General features: G+C 61.1%; 1 protein-coding gene across 3 annotated transcripts in view; it reads left to right on the forward strand.

The window, feature by feature from the left end:
• The window catches only part of GTF3C1 (general transcription factor IIIC subunit 1), a gene marked incomplete at its 5' end in the record, with an annotated part of 69127 nt that extends 50980 nt beyond the window's left edge, over positions 1-18147 (forward strand). For 2 of the 3 annotated variants that reach the window (XM_082714550.1, XM_082714552.1), the window contains 14 exons: positions 669-811; positions 2539-2620; positions 3275-3387; positions 5361-5423; positions 6300-6393; positions 9522-9694; positions 10931-11218; positions 12101-12360; positions 13140-13420; positions 14481-15036; positions 15742-15793; positions 16581-16773; positions 17105-17301; positions 17594-18147. In XM_082714550.1, the coding sequence (XP_082570676.1) occupies positions 669-811; positions 2539-2620; positions 3275-3387; positions 5361-5423; positions 6300-6393; positions 9522-9694; positions 10931-11218; positions 12101-12360; positions 13140-13420; positions 14481-15036; positions 15742-15793; positions 16581-16773; positions 17105-17301; positions 17594-17603 (2505 nt within the window). In that variant the 3' untranslated portion in view covers positions 17604-18147. Of the gene's footprint in view, positions 1-668; positions 812-2538; positions 2621-3274; positions 3388-5360; positions 5424-6299; positions 6394-9521; positions 9695-10930; positions 11219-12100; positions 12361-13139; positions 13421-14480; positions 15037-15741; positions 15794-16580; positions 16774-17104; positions 17333-17593 lie in introns of those variants that run through there. The other variant, XM_082714551.1, reaches the window with a different exon arrangement.
• Between the last annotated feature and the right edge of the window lie 5286 nt (positions 18148-23433).

Below are 23433 nucleotides of genomic sequence, written 5' to 3' on the forward strand. Positions count from 1 at the left end.
TAGGTCCTGATGCCGCCGGGTGGCCTGGGTAGGGCGGCTCCCTCTGAGCCCAGCGTGTGCGCCCTGTCCTCAAGCACGCCGGCCGAGGGGAGCAGCCCCGGGCGCCCGCTGCCTGCAGGCTCCCTGGGTCCCTTTCCCTGACCACTTTTCCCAGATGCTGTCCCGCCCCATTCCTGCCTAAGTTCCAGCCCAATCCCTTCTCCCGGGAACAAGCTAGAGATGCGTCGCTGTCCCTAATACCTGTTCCTTCCCTCTGCAATGGCTTTTCATCGCAACACTGAGGGGTCGGAGGGGCCCCCTCCGTGCAGCTGGAGGGGCCAGCGGAGCGCGCACGGCTCAGCATCGGCAGACTCTGCTCTCTCCTGCGTACATTGAGAGCAGGTTCCTGGGCCGCCTCCTGCCTTCAGCGAGCCCCCTTCCCTGCCCGGGCTCCGCAGCCGGCGCCCTCTGAGCACCTGCTACTTCCCAGCAGACATCCTCTCCCCCTGGGCACGGCGGGTTTGGCTTACTCTTGGCTAGCAGCTCACTGGCGCGGGGCACGGAGGCGGCGGTCTGAGGATGCGAGAGTCTGGAATGAGCAGCCACAGAACGGCCCCTGCCCCCTCCTTTCCGTTGAGGCCGCGGGCGCGGAGAGTCTGACTCTCCGTCCTGGCTTGTGTTTGCTGCAGGTGAAGGGCCCGTTCGTCCCCTGGCAGGTTGTGCGGGACGTCCTGCACGCCACCTTCGAAGAGTCTCTGGATAAAACCTCCCACTCGGTCGGGCGGAGAGCTCGCTACATAGTCAAGAACCCACAGGCCTACCTGAACTATAAGTAAGCCTCGTTCGGACTTTGGGAACTTCGGGCCAAGGTTCCTCCCGTGCTTCTAGTTCTTTTTAGTCTTCTCTCCTCCCTTTTGCTTAAGAGTCCACTCTGAAATCCAGAGTGCGGCGACCTGTCCGCCTGCTCAGCCGTAGCCTGTCCCAGGGCTCGGGTCTGTGATATTTTCAAGGGCTGAGCCTGCTTCCGGCCCTTCCGCGTATCCAGTGCCATGTGGGCTTGGGGCCGGCCTTGGGAAGTCGGTGCCGTTCTCCTCTGCTCCCTGGGAAGAAATGGGCCATCCCAGCTAGGCGGCTTACTGACTGACCATCCCCGCAGCAGCGGGCGGCGAGGGCAGAGGCCTCTGTGCCCACCTCGTTCTCACCCCGCCAGGGCCCAGCGCCATTGCCCGCCCTGTCAGACTCCTGACAGCCCCTCTGCAGGCACGGGCCTGAGTGCGGAAGGCCAGAGACCATCATGCAGAGGGGACACGGGGCAGGGTTAGGAAGGACCGCTTGCACCAACTGGCTGCTCTGCCCTGAGCTCTGGCTCTCGGCTCTGTCTCGGGCTGCGGGCAGTCAGCAGAGTAGCAGAGAGGAACAGCCCAGCCCCGGATTGTGGAGAAAACTGCCCCTGGCGGGCTTTCTCAGCCTCAACAGTGTTGACCTTTGATAGCTTCGGAGCAGAGCTGTCCTATGCACCGTAGGCTGTTTAGTGGCGTTTCTGGCCTCTGCTGGCTACACGCTGCTAGTGCCCAACGCCCAGTCGTGGCAGCCAGACGTGTCTCCAGGGGGCTGCAGAGGCCAGTGGGTGAGACAGCGGGGGCCTTCCGGTGGGGAGCCGCTGGCTCCCGTGTCTAGAGTCGTAGACTCTTCTATCTAAAAGGGCTCTGGTCACCTGCTCCAAGCGCCTCTTCTTTTCAGAGTGGAAACAGACCCAGAGAGAGGATCCAGGGTGACAGGGCCTTGGCAGTGCCGTGAGCTCTGGAACTTGGGCTTCCTGGCCTCCTTCCTTGTGTCCAGCAGCAGCCGGGGGATGGGAGCACGAGGGGCTGTGGCCTGGCGCAGGGCGTGTGTCCGCTTGCAGGTGGCTCCCTCACCTGGGAGGAGGCTGATACTACCAGTCAGGGCCACCCTGGCCCACTTGGCCCAGCCCTCAGCGGATGTGTGACCTTGGGGGATGCTACGCCTCCCCAGGCTCTAGAATGGGATGATGGGCTCTTGTCTCGCAAGCTCTTTGTGAAGTGAAAGTCTCCGGCTCCTGGGAACCCTGCCAACACCTGCTGCCTTTCCCTGCATTTGTTTTTGGGCAAGTCAGGCTCTCTCGTCACAGAGCGATGAAGATGTCTGTGGACATTATTGAGGGCTTTGACGAATAGTGAACACCGGGGCCGGGATGGCCGTTAAAGCTCACAGTAACACTGTCACACAGGGCATCTCGTGTGGTCCTGGCTGGATGCCTGTGAGGGCAGGCGGCGAGAGTCACTGTTCTCAGTTCGCGTGTGGCGGGCGGAAGCTCAGAGAAGGCAGGGGTGAGCGTGAGCAGCAGCAGGCCGGACCTGAGTCAGAGCGGGCGACCCCAGATCCTTCCTTGTTAAGAGTGTGATCAGCTAGCAGGTGTATAAGGAAGTCATGCCTTGTGGTCAGCCGAAGCCAGAGGTGTTAGAACAGGAGTCTTCCCCGTGGTTCTGAAGACCGGCTCATTACAACACCAGACCTCACGTTCGTCCTCCCCTCCTGCAGGGTTTGCCTCGCTGAGGTGTACCAGGATAAGGCACTTGTGGGAGATTTCATGAATCGGAAAGGTGACTATGAAGACCCAAAGGTAGGCCTTGTGTGGTCACTGGGCTCGTCCCACCGTGAGGCAGGGGGTGTAGGTTCTTGTCTGGTCGTCCGGGTCCCACAGCCCCGCTGCCGGCCGTGCAGATACGGACACTGTCCGTGCGTGTCTGGGAAATCAGCTCCGTTCCTGGGCTTGGGCCCTCATCTGGTGGGGCTGTAGCGTCTGTTCTTAGAAACCGTTAGAATTTGACACACCGCTTTGCAGTTCTGTGGGGCCTTGGGCCTATTTCGTTAAGAGAATAAGGCAGCTCTTCAGAGATTCCAAACGGCTGGATGCCCCAGAAAGCTGGCAAATAGGATAGGACGGGAGTGTTTCTGAGTTCTCTGGGTGGACACGGGCAGGGACGGAAGCCTGAAGGACAGGGGGGACCCACAGGGGGTCTTCCCGTCTGGGGCTTGGGCAGGAGTGAGGGCCAGCAGCGTGCTCCTTGCCCCACATCCCTGGGCAGAGGGGTGTCTGTCACCTTCCCAGGTAGGCGCTCTAGGCTGGGGAGGCAGGGAGGCCGAGGAGGCCACGGTCCTCAGTCCATGTTTCCGGGAGGTTGCTGCCTTGGGAGTTTGTTACAGGGTTTTTTTGATGCACCAGTGAATGCTCCCTTCGGGGAGAGCTTGACATCTCATTCTCTCACATTGAAAGGTTTGTGCCAGTGAGTTTAAAGAATTTGTGGAGAAACTCAAAGAGAAGTTCAGTTCGTCTCTAAAGAATCCTAACCTTGAAATCCCAGACACGCTCCAGGAGCTGTTTGCCAGGTGAGGTTCTTTCCAGAGGTTTCTGTGTGACCCTTGTGGGGCAGGCGGAAACGCCACGGGCCTCAGGCATCTCCCTGGTCAGCGGTTCCACGGCCTTACAGGTAACCCTGCCGTGTTCTTGGCTCTGCACCACCTCACCTCCTCTCGTGGGCGATTTGAAACTGGGCAGGCCCCGGGGAACCCTAGCACCCTGTCGGGCACCCCCTCCCTTCTCCCGTGGAGGCCCTGCTGCCTTGCTGTGTCTCCCATGGAGACCAAATCCCAGGCCTCCACAAGCCACTGGTGTGCTTTTGCTGGGATTGCTCCTTTGACATACAAAGAAACTCCAAGCTAGAAGTAGCTCACCCAAGGCCACAGTGCTTATAAGCCACAGGGCCAAGATCTGAACTTCACGGTGGGTCTGACTCCAGCGTCCCAGCTCTACCCAGCTCGGCCACTGGGCACCTGCAGAGAACATACTTGGCTTTGAGCACAGAAGCCGTGAAATGTGGAAATCTTGAGTTTTGTGAATGAGGCCTGTTTCCACGGCTTAATCCGATTGTGAATCCCTTCTTAACCACCCTCTGGCCACTGGATTCTTCATGAATCTTCTGTAGAAGTGGCGGTCCTTGATCTGTTCCTGTTGGGGAGCCGTATGATGCGGCCGCAGCCGGCTTCCCGAATCGCAGTCGGAGGTCTCCTTCTTTGATTCAACCAACAAATACTTCGTGTCGTGCCCGTGTGTGCCAGGCCTGGGGAGCAATTTCTAGTCCTTTGCGGAGTTGACACCTGATACTGTTTTTTGTGTTTTGTGTTTGTTTTTGCAGAAGCGATTCCCCAGAACTCCAAATGGCATGGTTTATATTCAATTTTAAAAGCGCTTCCATGACCCGCTTTACCTGTTTGCAATTTGTAACCTCACATATTTTTAGTGAATTTATGGGGATAACTTTTAGTTATGGAAAAATGCAGTTAAAATAGAGACTGTTTTTAAGGAGAGTTCATGAGCTATCTGGGAGAAGATGTCTCATCCGGTTGTAACAGTTTTTTAAAGTTTTCTTTCGTTTGTTTTTTAATTTATTTGACAGAGAGAGAGAAAGACCTCACGAGTAGGCAGAGAGGGAGGAAGGGAAGCAGGCTCCCTGCTGAGCAGAGAGACCGATGCGGGGCTCGATCCCAGGACCCTGAGATTGTGACCTGAGCCGAAGGCAGAGGCTTAACCCACTGAGCTACTCAGGCGCCCCACGGCTGTAGCAGTTTTAAAACTGAATTTGATCTTAAACATCCTGGCAGGCCAGGCAAAAAAGGAAATGGATCCAACTACTTTGGCTGAAAATCCTTCCATTTCTAAAAAGGAGCTTTTTCCTATTACTAAATTTCAAGAATTTACTGTTGCCAGGATGAATTTTGATATTAGGATCATAGAAACCAAAGAAATGTCTTACAGACAAACAGCCATGTTTCTTTAAAATTGAGTCTTGCAATTTCTTGTATTTCCTGGCTTGGCTGTGTAGCGTGATGGCTAGCACGTGTTTGTTTACTTGGTAGAAACAGAAGGAAGCAGCATTACCTGAAGTTCAGAAACACAGATGGGGCGATAATCTGCTCTCTAATACAACCACTCTCTTGTTTGGGTATTCTTCCAGACGTCTTTCTTAAGCTTGTTTTTAATCATAACGGGCCCATGATTTTAGATCCCCTTCCCTTAATTATTAACGGTGGCTCTCTGCCAGTAAACGCTTGACCATGCTGATTGATAACTGTCAGTAAAATGAACATTGTTCATTTCCTCAACCATTTTAACAGCATGCTCCTTTGGTGAGCAGAATGTAGTTTTTTCTCATTGTAACTGACATGCACTGTTTGCATTTTGCTGAGTTCTACATTTCCTCCAACACTCCAGGCAGTGAAAGGCCACACTGAGTAAACCTCCACTTGGTTAGTGACGGTCAGCCATGTTCCGCTGACATGCTTGTCTCTCGATCCTTACTCAGATACCGAGTTTTGGCCATTGGAGACGAAAAGGATCCAACCAGGCAGGAAGATGAACTGAACAGGTAAGCATCAGACTGACCAAGGGCCTTTCCTTCGGCTGGTTGGTCGGGCTGCCGGGGGCCTGGCCCAGGGACCACCCAAGGCCAGGTCTAGCCCGCCCGCTAGAAAATAAAAGTTCTACTAGAACTTTTTGAAAGTTTTGAAAATAAAGTTCTACTAGAGCACAGCCACGCCTGTCCCATGTGCCCTCCGTGCTACTTCTGTCCCAGAGCACCAGGTTGAGTGGCTGCGACAGACCATGCAGCCCTGGAAACCCCGAGGTCTTGCTTATCCGGCCCCTTCCAGGAGAAGATTGCTGACCCTGGCCTTGTGAATCCGTGGCCCAGCCTTAAGGCGGGCTGAATTGGATGAAGGCAGAAAGGATTTAAATTCCAGGCCCCTGAGCTTTCTGCGCAGAACTCTGATTAGAAAGCTCAGTTGTTCTTTTCCATGTTGGAAAACCAGTGTTCAGTTTGATTTTAGTTCTATTTTACTGAGAAGCTTCTTTGCAGAAAAATTTAAGATTAGAGGAAAGTGGGGCACGTGGCTGGGTTAGTTGGTAGAGGGTACGACTCTTGATCTGATCAGTAGATAGGGCGTGCGACTTTTGATCTCATAGACAGGTTGGAAAAAATCCCAGCGCTGACTGCATTCGTCAGTTGTCCCATCAACCGGTGTCCAGGGTATGGTGCCCATTACCTGCTAAGCAGAAACGTTTCTCCCTGCCAAACCTGACCTGTTAGTAAGGCTTCTTTTGTTTTGATTTGTGAATAGTTTTGGCATTCAGGTCACCTTGGGGGGGAATCACTTTTTCTAAATAAAGATTGCACCTGCCCAGGCTGAGCGGTGCCCGTGGCCCCCAGCCTCATGGGCTCTGCCCCCTCCCCACTGTCCCTCAGCGTGGACGACATCCACTTCCTGGTACTCCAGAACCTGGTCCAGAGCACGCTGGCCCTCTCGGACAGCCAGATGGAGTCCTGCCGGTCATTTCAGGTGGGTGACGGGGACCCAGCGACGGCCTCACTGCAGTGCTGTGGGGCTCGGGGCCGTCAGGGCGGGGGCCGAGGGCGGCCCTCGCTCACTGTCTTCTCAGCTGTGCACTCTGGGTGGGGGAGGGTGGCCCGATTTCCCCAGAGACTCCTGTGCCCCCTTCCTCCATCTTGCAAGTGTGGGACAGGATCCGGTGACTTCCAGAAGCCCTCCCGGGCGGAGGCTGTGAGTCGAATGTAAATGCAGAATAGGAGGCCGTAGAGGAGGTGAGCCACGACAGAGCTGAGGGAGCGACGGACCTGTGCCGCGGACCTTCTGTCAGAACGTGGAGGTGGCGAGCTGTTCTGAGAGCTAGAGGTCACTGAGCGGGAGAGCGGCCTTTCTGCGGGCCGAGGGCTTCTCCCGCCTGAGCACATATTAGAGAGTGACACTGCTCTGTCTTGGCTGAGTGACAGTGGGAGGGAGGAAGGTGCTTCTCATCTGACCCTGTCCTGAGCCTGGGGAGCTGCTGGCATTAGCACGCATTCATGAGCACAGAAACTTGCATTTCAGAGGCGTGAAGAAGCAAGGGCCTGTGACCTCACAGCACGGGAGACTGTGGCTCCCGGCCCCCGCGGAGAGGTGTGAGGAGGGCCTGCACTGCCCCCGTCACCGGGCCGGGGCCTCCCTTGTTCTTAACGACCACATTGGTCAACACGTGGGCCCGGGCCCACTCCCAGAGGCCGCGGAGCGGGTGGGAGCCTGATTAAGTGTGCTGCCGGTCTCCAAACTCGGTGTAGACAGCAGAGCACCATGTCTCTTCTTGGAATTCGTCACCGTGAGGTGCAGGTGCTTGTCCAGCGGTGACAGTTGGGACAGTCTAGTAGGGGCCATGCAGTCGTCTTTTCCTTGCCACCCTTGGTGCCACGGAGTCCTTGAACCCTCCTTACTCACATGAAGCGTGTGTGTTTCCTAGGGAGAGGCTGGTCATGGGGCCTCGCCAGAGCCTTGTGTGAGCCTGAACATGCCAGAGAATGAGACTGGAATAGGCGGGGTGGGCCAGAAGTCCCATGATGACGGTCCCCACTCTGGCCCCTGGCTCTGTCTTGTTGGACCGGAGCTTGTTTAAATAAATAGTTTTTTTTTTTTACTTACTGCCACCATTGCCCATAAAAATCCCAATTTCTGACTGTACCTGTGACCCTGGAGGGCCCTTCTGGCTGTGCTCCCTAGCAAGGATTCAAGCTGGACAGGACCTCGGGAGGTCCTGCCCACCATACGAGAAAGTCCAGCCCCAGAGTTAATGGTGAAAGTCAGGTCCTTGCATCGCCCCCAGGGCCTGTTCCCTGCGGCCTGCTGCTGCTTTTCATTCTTCCAGATCCGTTTCCAGGTGGTGTCTGGGCTTTGGGGGGGGAGTCAGAGGCCTCACAAGGTCAGAGGCTGTATGTAGGATCCCGGCTGGGCTCCCTGCAGCCCCACTTTTCCGGGAGGTGCGGTGCAGGGCAGTGGGTGGCCATCTGGGCCGGACTCCCTCCTTCCCTGTCCGTAGTGTGAGCTGAGCGCTCCTGCGCCGCACCAGCAGCTGTCGGGAATATGCTCTCTTGTCATTGCCTTCACACAGACGAGAAGAGCGGAAGACACCAGGCTTCCCACGAGAAGCTGGATCCCAGCTTGCACTTGCCCACAGGGCAGGAGCGGTGGCAACACAGCCAGTCTCCGGCCTCTTGCCCTCCGCCCCGTGCAGTGCTCCCTGCCTCGGGCCCGTGTGCCACAGCTGACGTGCAGGCGCTGTCTAGAGAAGTTGAGGGTGGTGTGCGGGCCTCAGACCGACGAGGCGCAGTGTGTGCGCAGACCCCCTCTGGCTCCAGGAGAACACCCGGTGTTGCCCCAGCACCCCACTGACAGCTGCTTTGGCTTCCGATCTCTGTGTCCCTCTGCAGTGGCTCAGTGGTGAGGTCACTGGGCTTGAAGGCAAGGCCTTGTTGTTGGTCCCAGCCCTGCCCAGCCGTGTGGCCTTGGACGGTCCCGTGAAGTCCATGAGCCTCCGTCCTCTGCCGTTCGTGGTTCCGTGGTTCTCAGGCCAGCGTGGCAGAGAACCTCCCAAGCCTAAAGTCCTCGGACCATGGCCACACGTTTTCGTGGCCAGTGCTTTTGAGGAGACAGGTCTGGCAGGAACTTCCTTGTGGTCTGGCATGTGCTAGACATCCGCTGTTCGGTCAGCTGGCCAATGGAGCCAGTGCTTTCCAAAAACGGAAGTCATCGGGACCCTGCTGGCCCCGCAGGCCTTGGAGCTGCTCTTCCTCTGGGCCGGGTCCGAATCCGAGCCACAGAGCCAGGGTGGCGTGGCCGGCCGGAGGGGCGTCTGCGGCGGGCCGGGCACTGCTGTCCACCTTTGCTCTGTGCCGGGCCCTGCCGTGGCAGCCGCAGACCTTGAGATGGGCTCCTGTGGGATTTCCTTTCTGGTGGTGAGAGACGAGTAAGCGAAGGAGGTGATTTCAGTACACTTGACCGCAGGGGACAATGGCGGAGCTGAGAGTTGAGGAGTCAGCCTTGTGAAATTCAGGGGAGGTGCGGTCTGAGAAAGAGAGTCGCAAAGGCCAGGCCCCGCGGCAGGGAGGCTCTTTCGGGGACAGTCCGGCGGCCGGCGAGGCCGGAGTGGTGGGCAGGGCCGTGCTCCCAGCAGTCCTTGCCAGGCGGAGAGGGCACCGGGCGCTCCCTGCGGCTGCGTGGCGAGTGGCCAGGGCCTGGGGGCCGGGAGAGCAGTTGGGTGGAGGCTCCACGAGGAGCGATGGTTAGACAGCATCAAGCAGCTGTGTTTGGGCACGGTTTATGTGGACACGGCCCGCTGGACCTCCCGGTGGGCTGGGCGAGGGCTCCGGAAGCGAGTGGTATGGGATGGTTCTGCGTTGACTCCCGCAGCCTTTGTCTCCAGCTGCCTCTGTTTGTCTGGTGTCCTTCTCTCTGATGGGGATCAGAGTTGGCCGCGGATGGCAGGCCCTCCGCCCTGCACCCCCGGGAGTCGGCTCCAGCCTCCCAGCCCCTCGGCCCCGTGTCAGTCCCTCCAGCACACGCAATCGGTTCCCGCTTCTGTGCACCCACGTTCTGCTCCTTCCGCCCCGGCCTTGCTCACCCTTGGCCTCGCTGTGTTGCAGACTTTCCGCCTGTACCGTGAGTATAAGGACCACATCCTCGTGAAGGCCTTCATGGAGTGCCAGAAGAGGAGCCTGGTGAACCGGCGCCGGGTCAACCACATGCTGGGCCCGAAGAAGAACCGGGCCCTGCCCTTCGTGCCCATGTCCTACCAGCTGTCCCAGACCTACTACAGGTGAGCCCCGGCGGGGCTGGGGCAGGGCGCGGCCCCCGCTTGGAGGGCAAGCCGCCTCTGGAGCGGGTGTCCATCCGCGCCTGTGCCACTCGCTTGGGGACAAGGGCAGTGCCCTCAGTAGCCTGGGGACGTGTACCGTTCTGCCGGCGGTATGTTTCCCTTCCCTGTCAAGCGGGGAGAAGTGAGTGATGTACCCATGAGCCCCGCGAAAGGCACAGCGTCCTGCGGGGGCCTCGTTGGGCATTCTTAAGGCTCAGGGCCGCGCCGAGCTGTGTGTTCAGTTTGAAGCTGTCCCGTGGCTGGATTCCAGACGCTGTCCGCGGCCCCTCAGCGGTCCGAGCGGTGGTCTGGGATGCCGCAGGTTGCCCTCCGCAGCCCCAAGTCACGGGACCCTCACACCAGCCACCAGCGCGGCCGGTCTCTAAACCGCTCGGCGTGTGTTCCACCGACCCCTTGACCACACAAGGGGAAGTCTGTGAAGTAGTCCCAGGGGTTGGCCTTGCAGCTCCTGGCCTTGACGGGCCTCCTCTTTCCCGGGCTGTTCTCCTGGTCGACCTCGGATCACACCGAGGCCGTGGGCAGGACGGAGCAGAGGCCGTGGGCGGGACGGAGCAGGAGAATGCGGCTGTCGCGTTCTCTGCATCCCGTTGCCTGTGAGTGTAGACGCTTGGCCCTTTTCAAACGCCCCCGCCCCGCCGGGCTCCTCGCTCCCTGGAGCAGAGCCGGCTGCAGTAAAAAGAGCGGTGGCCCGGGAAGCAGAAGCGAGCCCCAGGTCTGACGAGACTGTTGGACCTTGTACCCCCAGCTCCAGCTGCCTGTCTCGGGGGCCTTCTCTCTGACGGGGAGCTCGTTCTTGACCGCAGCATGCTTGACTGTGAGCCGCGGGCGGCGTTCACGTCCTCAAGACGTCCAGACCTAGGCCCTCGTCAGAGGCTCGTGGAAAACCAGGCTTCTGGCCAGGCCAGGCTTGACTCCGCTGTCGCCTTGCCGAGACAGTGACGTGGACACACACGTCCCGTCGCCTCTGCACGGGTTCGGGGCTTTCCGGGGGGGAAGATGATCGTGTCAGGAAGCGCATTCGTCTTCCCCAGTCGGGCTCCCGTCTGTAGCGCCTGTTGAGGTGGAAAAGAGGGCCTGGCGGGCCTTCAGATCTGCAGCAACGCCGTAGCCCATCCCCGTGAAGGCCTCCAAAGTCCCGTCCTCGGTGTGGACCTTACCCACTTTGTGCCCACACAGGATTTTTACGTGGCGCTTCCCGAGCACCGTGTGCACGGAGTCGTTCCAGTTCCTCAGCACAATCCTGGCCGCCGGCAAGTTGGACCAGCCTGATAATTTTTCCTTCCAAGACCAGGATACGAACAGGTCTACGAGTCATCGGGTGCCGTTTTCTCTGGACAACCCCGGCGGACACTGCGTGGCCGCCTTAACCCTTTTCTCTTTGGGCCTCATCTCTGTGGACGTCCGGATCCCGGAGCAGATTGTCGTGGTCGACAGCTCGATGGTCGAGAACGAGGTCATGAAGAGGTAAGGACGGGGCGGTCAGGCTTCCCGCGTGCGCGGAGTGTCGCCGGGGGCCTCGGGCACTGCGCTGTCCTAGGGTGTCTGCGCTTTTATTCACTCCGTCATCTGGTCTTTTATTTCTTAAGACGTTATTTATTTGAGAGAGAGAGTGTGGGCACACACACACGCACACACACACACACACAAGCAGGGAGGGGGCAGGGGGAGGGGAAGAAGCAGGCTCCCACTAAGCAGGGAGCCCGGGATCCTGGGATCATGACCTGAGCTAAAGGCAATGCTTAACTGGCAGAGCCCCCGGTCCCCCCGGGCTTGCTTCACTCCACAAACACATGCTGAGTCTGTCTCTGCTGGCACGTGAGACGGCAGATGTCAGCAGTGCGGCCGGGAGCTCCCAGGGACGGGACCTCGGATCTGGGGACTGGGGACCAGTCCAGTGCCTCGTGCTGGTGCCTCCAGGTGCGGGGGAGCCAGCAGCAGAGTTGGGGAGAGACCTAGCTGTGCCAAAGAGAGGGACCTGGCACAGTGTGGTGAGGAGGGGTGAGGCGGGAAGGTAGCTTTGGCAGAGGTTCCTTGAGGGCCTAATAGCTAAGCTGGGATTTAGTGGAACAGCAGGCAGTTTGGGGACTGAAACTGGAAGGGTCTCCTGCCAGAAGGAACAGCCCTTACAAAGACACTGGTGAGCATGGCCTGTGGGGAGATGGTCAGAGGAGTTGAGTCTGGAGCGGCCGTCCACCCTGCCCTTCCTAGCCAGGCGCTGTGGGTCGGGGGAGGAGGTCTGCAGGGACCACAGGCCACTGCTGAGGTTGGACCACGGTGACCACTCTCTTGAGCCGGCAGAGGCGCTCGGCCCGTGCTCCGTCACCCAGGTCCGTGCTCTTCTCCTAGTCTGGGAAAGGACGGGGGCTTGGATGAGGACGACGACGAGGAGGAAGACTTGGATGAAGGCTCAGGAAGCAAGCGCCGGGCCATCGAGGTGAAAGCCCGCCAGGCCTCCCACACCAACTACCTGCTCATGCGGGGCTACTGCGCGCCCGGCATCGTCAGCACCCGCAACCTCAACCCCAACGACAGCATCGTGGTGAACTCCTGCCGGGTGACGTTCCGGCTCCGCCGAACCCCCCTGCCCACGCGGCTCTGGCCCACTGGTGAGTGCCGCCCGCCGACCCGGGAGCCGTCCGCGGGCCAGGCCTGGCGCAGACTCCCCTCCAGGATCGGAGCACACGCCGCCCTAGACTGCTTCGCGTGGCTCTGCCCTCTCGCTTTGAAAGAGGCCCTCGCTTGTTTCCGGTTTTTACACTCCTAGCCCTCCTGTGGGCTACCTCTGAGACTCTGAGTAGTTTGCTTAGACCTTGCTTTCCCAGGCCCCAGATTTGAGGGTGTCTCCTTCCTCTACATGAAATGAGACCGTTCGGGCCCCTTCCCAGGCCTTCGCGTCTTCTCCCCGTCACCTGTTGGGGTGCGTGGTGGTCCGTTAAGGTTCAAAGGCCCAGGTGGTGTTCTGTGTGGAGTTTGGCTCGGGCCAGACCTGTGACCATGGTCTTAGCAGAGCCGGCTTTTCCAACAAGCCACGCATGGCAGCTCCGGCTCGTGGAAGCTCACGTGGGAGTTCAGGGTGGGGTCTCGGGGGTCCCCCAGGGTCTGAGGAGCAGTGAACATAGGAGCAGCAGGAAGGCAGGGCCCGGACAGCCCAAGTTGAGGACCCCCTCCAGCGCTCCGGAGCTCCTGTCCCCGGACCCCAGCTCTACCTTCCTGCCCTTTATCCCGGCCCCAGGGGCGCATCCCCGCCGCCGGGGGCCCATGCCCCGGCTACCCAGAAGGTGACCCCTCCCTGTTGGGGCGGTGCTGAGTTGGTGTGGGAGCGTGTTCCTCCTCAGTATCGCCTGGGCCCTGGGCCGGGCTGACCCAGTCCTCGTCGTCTTCACAGTCCCTTCTCTGGAAGAGCTACCCGTGGGGATCTCCTGCCTCCCGGCCACCTTCACCAGGCTGATCCAGAGCCAGGGGACCGCCTGCAGCCTGGAGGAGTTCGTGCAGCAGGTGGAGCTGTGCGGGTACGAGCCGGGGGACGTGTGCGCTGTCCTGGAGGTGCACGGGGTCATCGCGGCCGCGGGCTGCTTCGGGGTGGACAGAGTGGAGCTGAGCCGGTGGTTCTCCGCCTTCGAAAGGACCGACACCGAGCGCACCCGGACCTTCACAGACTACGTGCAGGTGAGCCGTGCTCGGCGTACCGTGGGGTACCCTCCCGGACGCACGCTGCCGAAGAGGGGCTCGGTTTGGGGCATGTAGTGTGATTTCTTCCCAAGTTAAATGAGTTGCCAAGATTAAAAATGGGAGACTTTGCCTATAACCCAGCTTCTCTGGGATGTTAGAAGGGTTGGCACCCTCGGCCCCCGCTTCTTCAGCAGAGTAGGACGGAGCCAAGTGGGGGCATCTGCTGGGACCATGGGGCTCTCCACTTTACCTGCCCGGGTCCATTTTCACCAGGGACCCTTGAACCCAAGGAGCGTAGTAACAGACGGACCCTTTAAAGCGAGTGCCGTGGGAGCCGGCCGGCCCAGCTCTGGGGGTCTGTAGTTGGAGCAGGGGACACATCACCTACTGGGGTTCTCAGACAAGTGTTCATGGGTGCAGGAGATGAGAGCAGGGCATGGTGACTGTGCCCGTGGGGCCTCGGGAGCCCCAGGAGGTGAGCCGCGACGGGCGGGCGGCTCCGGCTCCCTGCAGCCCAGCCGGGGGCCCTAGGTGACCAGCGCTTACAGCGAGCCCTCCCCGGACGTGCGAGACCAGGGTGTGAGTCCTGCTTCCAGGGTGTGAACTGGGGCAAATCTCCTGAATCCTGACTGGTGGGTTTTTAAACTAGGAATGGAAAGAAAGGGGATAGCGTCGGTGCGGTTCCTCGATCAGAACAGGGACCTGGGCGACGGGGCTTGGCGTGAGGACGAGAGGAGTTACTGTCCTTCCCGTGGGGACAGTTGTGGCTTTTGCAGGACACGAGAGCACTTGCGGTGTTGAGTTCCCTGGGAGGACTCACTCACGCAGCTTTGGCTCTCAGAAGTTCGCCCCAAGCCTGGAAGGGGCAGGGCTGCCCAGGGCCACAGGTCCAGCGGGCGCCCTCCAGGCTGGAAGCCAGCCCTCGTCCTTGGGCCATCTGTCCTGATGGTGCTGGGCTTCCCGTCTACCTGGGCCGCTCAGATGCATCGGGCAGAGGAAGCAAGCGCGCAGACCCCGCGGCCCCACACAGACCCAGCGTGTCTCCTGCTTCTCCTAGGACCTCCTGGAGCACCACCAGGTCCTGGAAGTCGGTGGCAACACCGTTCGCCTGGTGGCCATGGCCTCTGCCCAGCCCTGGCTCCTGCACTCGGTGAGGCTGAAGGGCAGAGAGGAGGATGCGTGCCCTCCGACAACAGACCCCCAGGCCAGACCCCCGCGCAGGCCTGCCCGCGAGCACAGCCCCGTGGGGACGCTGGCTCCGCCCTCTCAGGGCCCCCGGAGCACCAAGAGGCGTGCCAGCTGCACGAGCCATGACATGGCTGGTCAGGGCGGGGAGGCCAACCCCGAGAGTATCCACAAGCCCCCTGCCAAGAGGCCCACGCTCCAGGATGTGCGCCTGGTCCCCAGCCCCGGGGCCCCAGCAGAAGAGGAGCCAGAACTGCCAGCGCCTGCTCTGCCAGCAGCTCCCAGGGACTCGGGTGGAGAGGAGTCTCCCCCCGGAGTACTGGGGGCTGGGCTGGAGGACCAAGAGGATGGTGGGGTTCCCAGCCCTCTAGGCCGGGAGCAGCCTCACTGTCAGGCCCAGCTTCCAGAAGGATCTGAAGACCCCAGAGGTACCGAATGAACCTGGTCTTCCATCCCACCTTCCCCTCCTGCCCATTCTCTGTCCTGGGACCTGAGTGTCGTCCCCCCCCCACGCCTTCCCTGAGACTGGGAACCCCAGGTTTTCCTAGCCTCAGCACTGGCGGGGGCACGGCTTGCCTCTTTCCGCTGACTGTTTCCACGAGAGGGCTTCAGGGTGTCCCGAGTGGGTCTGAGTGCCAAGTGCAGGACAGGAGGGGTGGTTCTGGAAGGCGCTGGCTGCTGTGTCCTGCGAGAGGGCGCAGCGGCAGGAGCACGGGTGTCGCGCCGTCCGGATTGGCGGGCGTGCAGGGACAGACCTGCCGCGTTCTTTCCCGCGGCGTAGACGCTCTCACTGTGCTCCCCGCTGGCCTCTTCCCAGGTTTCCTGAAGGCGTCTTGATTTCCTTGGGGTTCATGTGCGCAGCTCTGGGGTCGGGGCTTCACTTGCCTCCCCTCGTGGGGCCGCCTTGGGGCCTGGGAACGCCCCCACACACACTTGCACACCGTGGCCCAGCCCAGTCCGGTTGTGGTTGCTCGGGCCGCCCCCGCCAAGGGGTGGGCTCTGTGAGGAATGGGCTTGCTGTCGCCGTGCTCGTGGCTCTGTCCCCAGAACCCGGAAGGACGCGTCGTGCGAACGGAAGGGGAAGAGACGGACTCCCTCCTCTTAGGTCGCACGTCCTTCCCCTCCTCTGTCAGGTTCGGCCGAGAGCTCTGGGGTCTGTGGCCTCTCGCAAGCAGCATGGGAAAAGTGAGTGTGTGCCCAGGTCCAGGCGGCCTGGCGCGGCGCGTGGGTGCGAGGGCGGGGAGTCTGTCCCCGGGGTCCCGGCAGTGATGGTCCCGTGGAGATCTTCCACGGTCCGGCGCGGCGGCTCTCAGCCCGGGGGCCTGGGAACGTGTGGGACCCCGGCTGTCCCACCTGCTGGGGGAACAAGGCAGGAGCCGTGAGGGCCGAGCTGTGGACGTCGGCAGTGGGTGGGTCCGTCTGGAACCATGGGCTTCCTGGTGTGGGGGCGCCTCCCACGCGTGTGCCCATGTCCCTCGGTTTCTGGGGCCGTGAGCCCCGGCTCACCTGCAGCCCTCCCAGGCCCCAGTCGTGTCGGTCGGAGCCAAGCGTCCCACTGGTCCTGGGCCCTCCCGTGCCTGGAGCCCATGTAGCAGAGCAGCCGCTGGGGGCAGGGGGCACTGCCGTCTGAGACACGGGAGTAGAGCATCTGCATGGAGACCCCTGTGAGCTTGGCCTCATGGGGAGTCAGCCATGGCCCCTGGGCTGGGCTGGAGCTGGTAAATCCAGACGGCAGCGCCGGGTCCTCCCCCACGGCCGTGGTGAGGGCTGAGTGTGAGCGAGGCCCCTCAGCCGGCGGCCCCGGGCCCGGGGGTTGGGACCCCTGGTTCCAGCTGGGAAGGGAGGAGTGGAGGAGCAGGACCCCCGGCCCCATGATGGGGGCCAGTCTCCGGCTGCCCCAAGTGTCACGTCTCATCTGGGGAGCCATGTCCCCTCGCCCGCCGAGCCTGATGCCCGCGTGCCACGCCCACAGGGACTGCGAGAACATCTCGTTCGTCGCCCGGCCGTGGCGCATCGTGGACGGCCACCTGAACATGCCGGTGTGCAAGGGCATGATGGAGGCCGTGCTCTACCACATCATGACGCGCCCTGGCATCCCCGAGAGCTGCCTGCTGCGCCACTACCGGGGCGTGCTCCAGCCCGTCGCCGTGCTCGAGCTGCTGCAGGTGCGGCTCCCACCGAGCCTGGCCCTCACCGGGGCCCCTGCTGCAGCCTCCCAGGGCGCGGGGAGGAGGGGGGGACTGTCCAGAGAGGTCTAGGCCCGGCCTGAGAGTCCGGCGGTTCCCGTGGGTCCCTTCCTCTCGTCAGCACCACCCTGAGCAGCGTGCCCGGTGCCCTCCGAGCCCGCCAGGCTGGTGGCTGAGCCCCTCGCCCGTCTTCCCTGGGCCCCTGCAGCCCCCACCCCTGCCCTGGGGTCCTGCAGCCCCTGAGGTAGGACAGGACGGAGGACCTGGTCTGCAAGGGCGCCCGTCACCCTGGGTGTCCCTCTGTCTCTAGGGCCTAGAATCCCTGGGCTGCATTAAGAAGTGCTTGCTGAGAAAGCCGGCGGCCGTCTCTCTCTTCTCCAAGCCCCGGGTCCCCGAGGTGCAGGCGCCCTCCAGCCCGAGCGAGAGCGCCACCGTGTTCTACGAGCCCACGCTGGACTGCACGCTGCGGCTGGGCCGCGTGTTCCCCCACGAGGTCAACTGGAACAAGTGGGTCCACTTATGAGGCAAATGCGGTCACCGTGAGCCCCTTCTCTGCCACTGGCTCCTGAGGAGGGCGTGACTCCCCGGGGCGGGGGCTCCACCTGGCCCCCGCGCGCGCCGCACCCCACTCGGTGCGCAGGGCCACGTCTGTGCCAAGCCTCTGGCCTGGACCTCGGAGGAGGGCCTCCTGCCCGGCCGCTCTGGGGGTCTTGCCGGACCGAGGGCCCTGCTGGGTCCGCCGGGTGTTGTCGGGAGCAGCTGCCAGAAGGCTTGCGTCCCTGCTCTTTCTTGTTCCCAGGGCGTCCTAGCTGTGGCCGCAGGCACGGATCCGGCTCTCCGTCGCTGCCTGCCTTCGCCGTGGAGCTGGGGTTGTGGTGAGTCTGAGAGGCCTCCAAGGGCGTCCACCGTCAGGGAGCAGAGCGCCTTCCGCGCGGACCTCAGCGCTGTCGTCCTGTGGCCGTGAGGGGTCGGGAGCCGGCGCTGCTCGCACTGTGTTGCAGGCTCTGGGTGCTGAGGCAGAAAGGCCCAGTGCCCCCAGCGGCGGGACCTCGGCGGGGCGGGGGGGGGGTATGCATCACGGGTCGGGGCAGTGTGTCCTGCCACCAAAGGCCCTGGCAGGGACTGGCCGCTCTCTAGGCCGGACCTCAGACCCGGACAGGAGCCTGGGGCTCCCTTGTTGGCCTGAAAGATGCGCGGCGGCCTCGGGGGTGGGGGTGGGGGTGCCCTTCCCGTGGGCTGGGGTGGAGGAGCCGCGCGGGCCTGGGGTGGGTTTGTTTTTTTCACTTCTCTCTTTTAAAAAAAAACCCTTGGCATGTATTTATTTATTTTGTAATTAAAGTGAAGGAAAATACATGCAGTTTGTGTGTTTCCTAAAGAATCTCTGATCCCCGGGGGCCTCCCTGGTTTCGGCAGGTGCAGCGGGGAAGAGAGGCTCCAGTTAACCAAAGGGAGGAGGAGGCGCCACGGCCCTGCCCACTGCCCTCAGCTGGCGCAGGCCTGGGTCTCCCGGAGACGCGCCGGCAGGTGTGCCGTGCTGCGCTGGCCCAGGACCGCGCCGGACACCGCGGGGTCACGGGCCTGTGGCCTGGGTTTGCGCGGTGGACGCTCTCTCGGGCCTGGGTTTGCGCGGTGGACGCTCTCTCGGGCCTGGGTTTGCGCGGTGGACGCTCTCTCCCGCCCTTTCTCTCTCTCCTGCTCTTCTTTCTTTCTTCCGTACACGTACGGAAGCTACTATTTTTTACTGCTACTGTTTTTTTTAAAAAAAATGGACATTTCACCTTTCTAAAAACGCAGACTCCATCTTGCTGAAAACGGGAGTGCTCCAGCGACAGCACATGGGGCAGTGGGGACAGGCCCCCCAGTCCGCGCGGCCCCAGGCCCAGCGTCGCGCCCGCAGCTTCTGCACCTCCCCGAAGCAGCCCGTGGGGCATGGTCGACCCGCAGCACCCGGCCCGGCCCAGCTCAGGGCCCCGTTTCCGTCCTGGGGCCAAACTCCAGGGGGATGAGGGCAGGACAGAAAGCACGGGGTGGGGAGCCTGAGGGGGAGCCCCGGCACAGCCACGACCCAGCCAAGCCTTAGCCATCATTTTCTTCCTCTCGTCTTGACTCAAGTGTAAAAAGAACACGTGTTTGGGGGGATTTTTTTTTTTTTTTTTTTGAGATCACGTAGGATACGGGGTGCGATCTGCTTTATGAACAGAAAGTACTTCACAAAGGCTCGTTGTTCGGGAGCGCGTCGCGCGGCGGAAGGAAGGTCCAGTAACGGGCACCGGGTCCCAGCGCTCCCGTCTCAGAGCTGCTTTTCTCCCCTGAGAAACGGGGACGGGCTGCCTCCCCCACGGCGGACCGGAGGCAGCCGAGGACTCCCAGTGTAAGCGCGCAGTAGGGTTTGGCAGCGGTTCTCTCCCGTTCTGTCCCCGTGCCCGAGGAACGATTCAGGCCCGTGCTCGCGAGATAGGACCGAGAGACGAGGGTGTCGCCCCTCCGTGGAGAGAGGCGCTTCTATGAGCACGGCCCCACGGCCCCCAGCCGGCCCCTGTGTGCGAAGGTGACCTGTCCTCTCCACCCCCGCCCGCCTGTGATCTGTCCACGTCTGTCTGTCCGTTGAACCCCGCAGCCATCCACCCACCCACGCATGCACGCATCCGCCGTTCCGTCCATCTGTCCAGCCCCCCACCCGTCCGTGCACCCGTCCGCCCGTCCACCATCCCAGGCAGTCCAGCCCTTCCAACCTCTGCACCGAGGCCTCCAGGAATCACAGCCCAGACGCGAAGGTCTGAGCACAGATGCCTTCAGGGGCCAAGCAGGCCACATACATGAGAAGAAGGGGAGCCTCATGTTAAGTATAAATACCGGGGAGTGGTAGAAAGTGTGGGAAACACAAGTGCGTGTCGTGGGTGCGAACATTCACACTTAGACGGACTCGCAGACCAAAGGCAGGCGCGGTGAGGAGGGACACTGAGCCCAGAGGGTGCAGGTCCCGCTCACCCTGGCCTGCCACCTGCCGGAGACCGGGACTCGACGGCCTGCACATCCGTGCCTCTGCGCTTCATGTCCCCACCCCACACCCAACTCTTTTAAAGGTTCTTACTCCTTTTTAACCCACATCAGCAACGTGGGAATGCATTCTCCTTAAAACACTTAAAACATGACAAGACTCGAGCCTCTAGGCTCCTTTCCCTCGTAAGACTTTTTTTTTTTTTTTTTTTTTTGCCTTTACATACATTTCATGCACTCCTAGAAAACACGGGCCTGTGGTGCCATTTTTACATAAAATGTCCCACTGCTACCAGCCGTGTCCCTGGATTTATTCCCTTTCCCTCCAGGTCAGCACCCCACTTCCCGGTCCACCCCCACTGAGCCGCGTCCCCAGACTCCGCCAGCCTCCTGTCCGGAGCCCGCTCAGACCCTGTCCTGCCCGCTGCCGGCCCCTCCCCAGTCCCCCTGCTCCCCTTCTGCCCTGACCTCGACGGAGAGTGATCTCCGCCCCCTGACTTCCCCCCCACGACCCAGGCTTCTTCCCTCGGACCCTTGACCCACTTCCACCAGGGACTTGCCAGCTGCGTGCGGATGTCATTCCGTGTATAGACGTGTCTGTGCACCTAGGTGCTGCACGTATGTGCGTGTCCGTGTGGGCGTGCGTGCACACGTGTGATCTCCCGGCTCGGTGACGCCTCTCCACCCCCACCGTCCCGTGCCCTGGGCACATCCCACCACCCATCCAGAAGTCCGCCCCGGCCGATGAAAACGCCCGTCAGTTCACCAGTTCACCGTGCTTCCCCATCCCTGTACTCCCAGGGCGGCGGGCTGCGTCGGTCCGGTTCCCGTGGTCACCAGCAGGTGGCAGCAGCAGCCCGCCGGCGCTGTTGGCGGTTTGTTCACCTCGCTCTCCGGGGGTCTGCGGCTCTGAACCAGGTTGCGTTGGGCATGGAGAAGGGGGTGTGCGGCGGGGGAGGGGGACTTGTCCACGAAGATGATGAAACAACACTTCCTGAGCATTTGCCGCTTGCCGGGCACCATCCTTGGCACTCGACACAGATCAACCCCGAGCAGCCTCCGAAAGAGGTACGGGCCCTCATTATGCCGTTTGGGGTCCAAAGAAACTGAGGCACAGAGAGACAAAAGAGCGTCGCAGATTGGCGGCTAGTGGGCAGATCTGCTGGCGGGCCAGCTTGGGCCGTGCTGCCCCAAAGCCGCCCCTCTCCACGCCGCTTGCCAGAGGCGGGGTTTGCTTCGGGGTGAGCAGCTGACCGGATTCCGGGAGACCCCCTAAAATGCAGAATGAGGTTTTTTCCCCCTCTGGGGCCACCACTGTTAAAAAAAAAAAAAACTGTTTGTCAGATCTGTGGCCCCTAGGGATGGGGGTAAAGGCCCCTCGCTGCCCCCTGGGGTGAGCAACGGGAGAGGGTCTCTGGCCCCATTTACAGACTTCACAAGAGGCCATGTCCTCGTCTGCCTGTCGCGTTCTGTGGCATCTCCAGGTCCAGGGCAGGTGGCTGCCTCCTGGGCTCAGTCGCTTGCGTCCCCTCCGCCCACTGCCTTGCCAGCCGCTGCTCTGCCGTTGCCAGACTAATCCACACAGCGGCCCGTCCGTCCAGCATTCGCGGAGCACCTGCCGCGGGCCAGGCACCCTTCTGGGCTCTGAGACCAGTGGTGGGTAAAACAGACAAAACCCCCCGTGCCCGCGGGACCGACAGTAAGCATGACGAATCAGTAAAAGACATGGGTTCGAGCTTAATAAATGTTACAGGGGGAAGAGACTACTAAGTAGGGGGGTGCCCAGGGGAGGTCCTGCTGAGGAGAAGGTGACGTCTGAGCAGAGACCTGGCTCTTCTTGTTTCCCTTGGGTGGCTTGATGCATCGTGACCGTGGGCAAGCTCTGTCCCATGTCCTCCCCCTGTCGAGAACGTGTACTTCTCCCCCCTGCTCTGCAGGTCTGGTGGGCTCCCGGGAGCCAAGTGCACGTATGTGCTTGCTACTCTGTCTTTCCTGTCCCTGGCTCTTCCGATGGCGCGTCCAGGCAACTGCGGTTGGGATGTGTCCCACGAGATGCGGACGGCCCGTCCCCAGACCAGGTCCCAGGTAGGGGAGGGGGAAGAGCGTTCCCCTCCAACAGGGAGCCTAAAGGAAGACCCCCGGCTCTGCTTTCGGGTGTGTGGGTCTCGCCCCAGTGGAGACTTTCCGTCCCAGACCTGGAGGTCGTCCGAGCAAGCTGAGAGGCCCATGGCTGCCCCTGCTTTATGAAGAGGAAACGGAGGCTCAGAGACAGCCGGCGGAGGCCCGAGTCTTCCGCGAGAAGGGTTGGCGCCTCGTCCTCTGGCCCCTTTGAGTGTAGTTAGTCCTTCCCCAGGTCAGGAGGAGGTCCTGGTTATGCTAGGCCACTTCGCACCGCAAGTTACACAAACGCATCTCAGACCCATTTAAGGGAGACGGGGAAGCTCCCAGCTGCTCAGCCCAGTCGGGCCAGGCTGGGTTAGGCGGAGCTAACACACAGCCCCCAGATCTCGACAGGTCACACCTGGGAAGGATTTCTTGCTCATGACATATGTCCATCTCGGGTACATTGCAGGCTCTTCTCTCCGCATCTCCTCACACAGGGGCCCAGCCTGAGGGAGCAGCCACTGGCTCATTGGTCTCAGCTCACAGTGGCGGAAAGGATCAGCACTCAGGAGGGCATCACAATGGTCATGTACATGCTGAGGTCCAGAAGCGAGACTTACTAACACTTCTGCTTGTAACCGGAGTTGTAACTCCCTGCCCAGTCCTGGTCATGTGATTCATACCAGGGGGACATAATGACTTGCACACTCATGTACCTCCAAAGTCCATAAGGATGCGGTTTCAGGCATGGCTGGATCCAGGCGCTCAGGGGATACTACCAGGAATCTATCTCCAATCCCAGCTCTGCTTTCTTGTGTGCTGGCCTCACCCCACAGCCCCAGGCTTCAGTCCAACCCTACTGCTCGAGAGTCCCAGCAGAAATATCACATGGACTGGTTTGGGTCCCATAGATGTCCCAGAACCAGTAGTGTGGCTTGGCGGGGGTGGGCCATGGAATGCTCTGTCAGCCACTCCCAGAGCTGGGGTCAGCTGCCCCCCACCCCAGGACAAAGCAACAGACACTTCACAGGTGCTTGCTAAGGGTTTGTTCCCTCTTGACCTAAGTCCCTCCCAGCAGAGCAAAGGGAGGAAGAGCTGCATTTAGGATCAGGAGACTAGAGTTCAAGTTCTGACTGTGACCTTTAATTCAGTGTGCGACCTCAGGCCAGCAAGCCCCTGGCCCCTTGTGCACCGTCACTTCACTTGTCAGATGGACATCCCTACCCTCTCTGACCCTGCAGATGCAGAGAGTCTGGCCCAGAAGGGGAACTCTGTGCCCGGGGTATTGCTATCAATCTTCCTGACTCTTACCAGAGTCATTGGCAATTGTGGCCTGGACTCTGGGTGACCAGGGGCCACCTTCCCCATCTGCAGGTACTCAGGGTTCCGTCACCTGCCCTGGCCCTAGCTCTAGCCGTAAGAAACAAACATCTAACAACTCCTATTCATTTTCTCAAAGTCCAGCAAACACCACCTCCTCCCTGAGGCCCTCCAGCCCCTCCCAGTGCCCTAGGGCTCCCGTCAGGGGTGTGCTGAGGC

Source organism: Mustela nivalis (genome assembly GCF_964662115.1).
Source record: "Mustela nivalis genome assembly, chromosome: 19".
In the NCBI taxonomy this organism is placed as follows: domain Eukaryota; kingdom Metazoa; phylum Chordata; class Mammalia; order Carnivora; family Mustelidae; genus Mustela; species Mustela nivalis.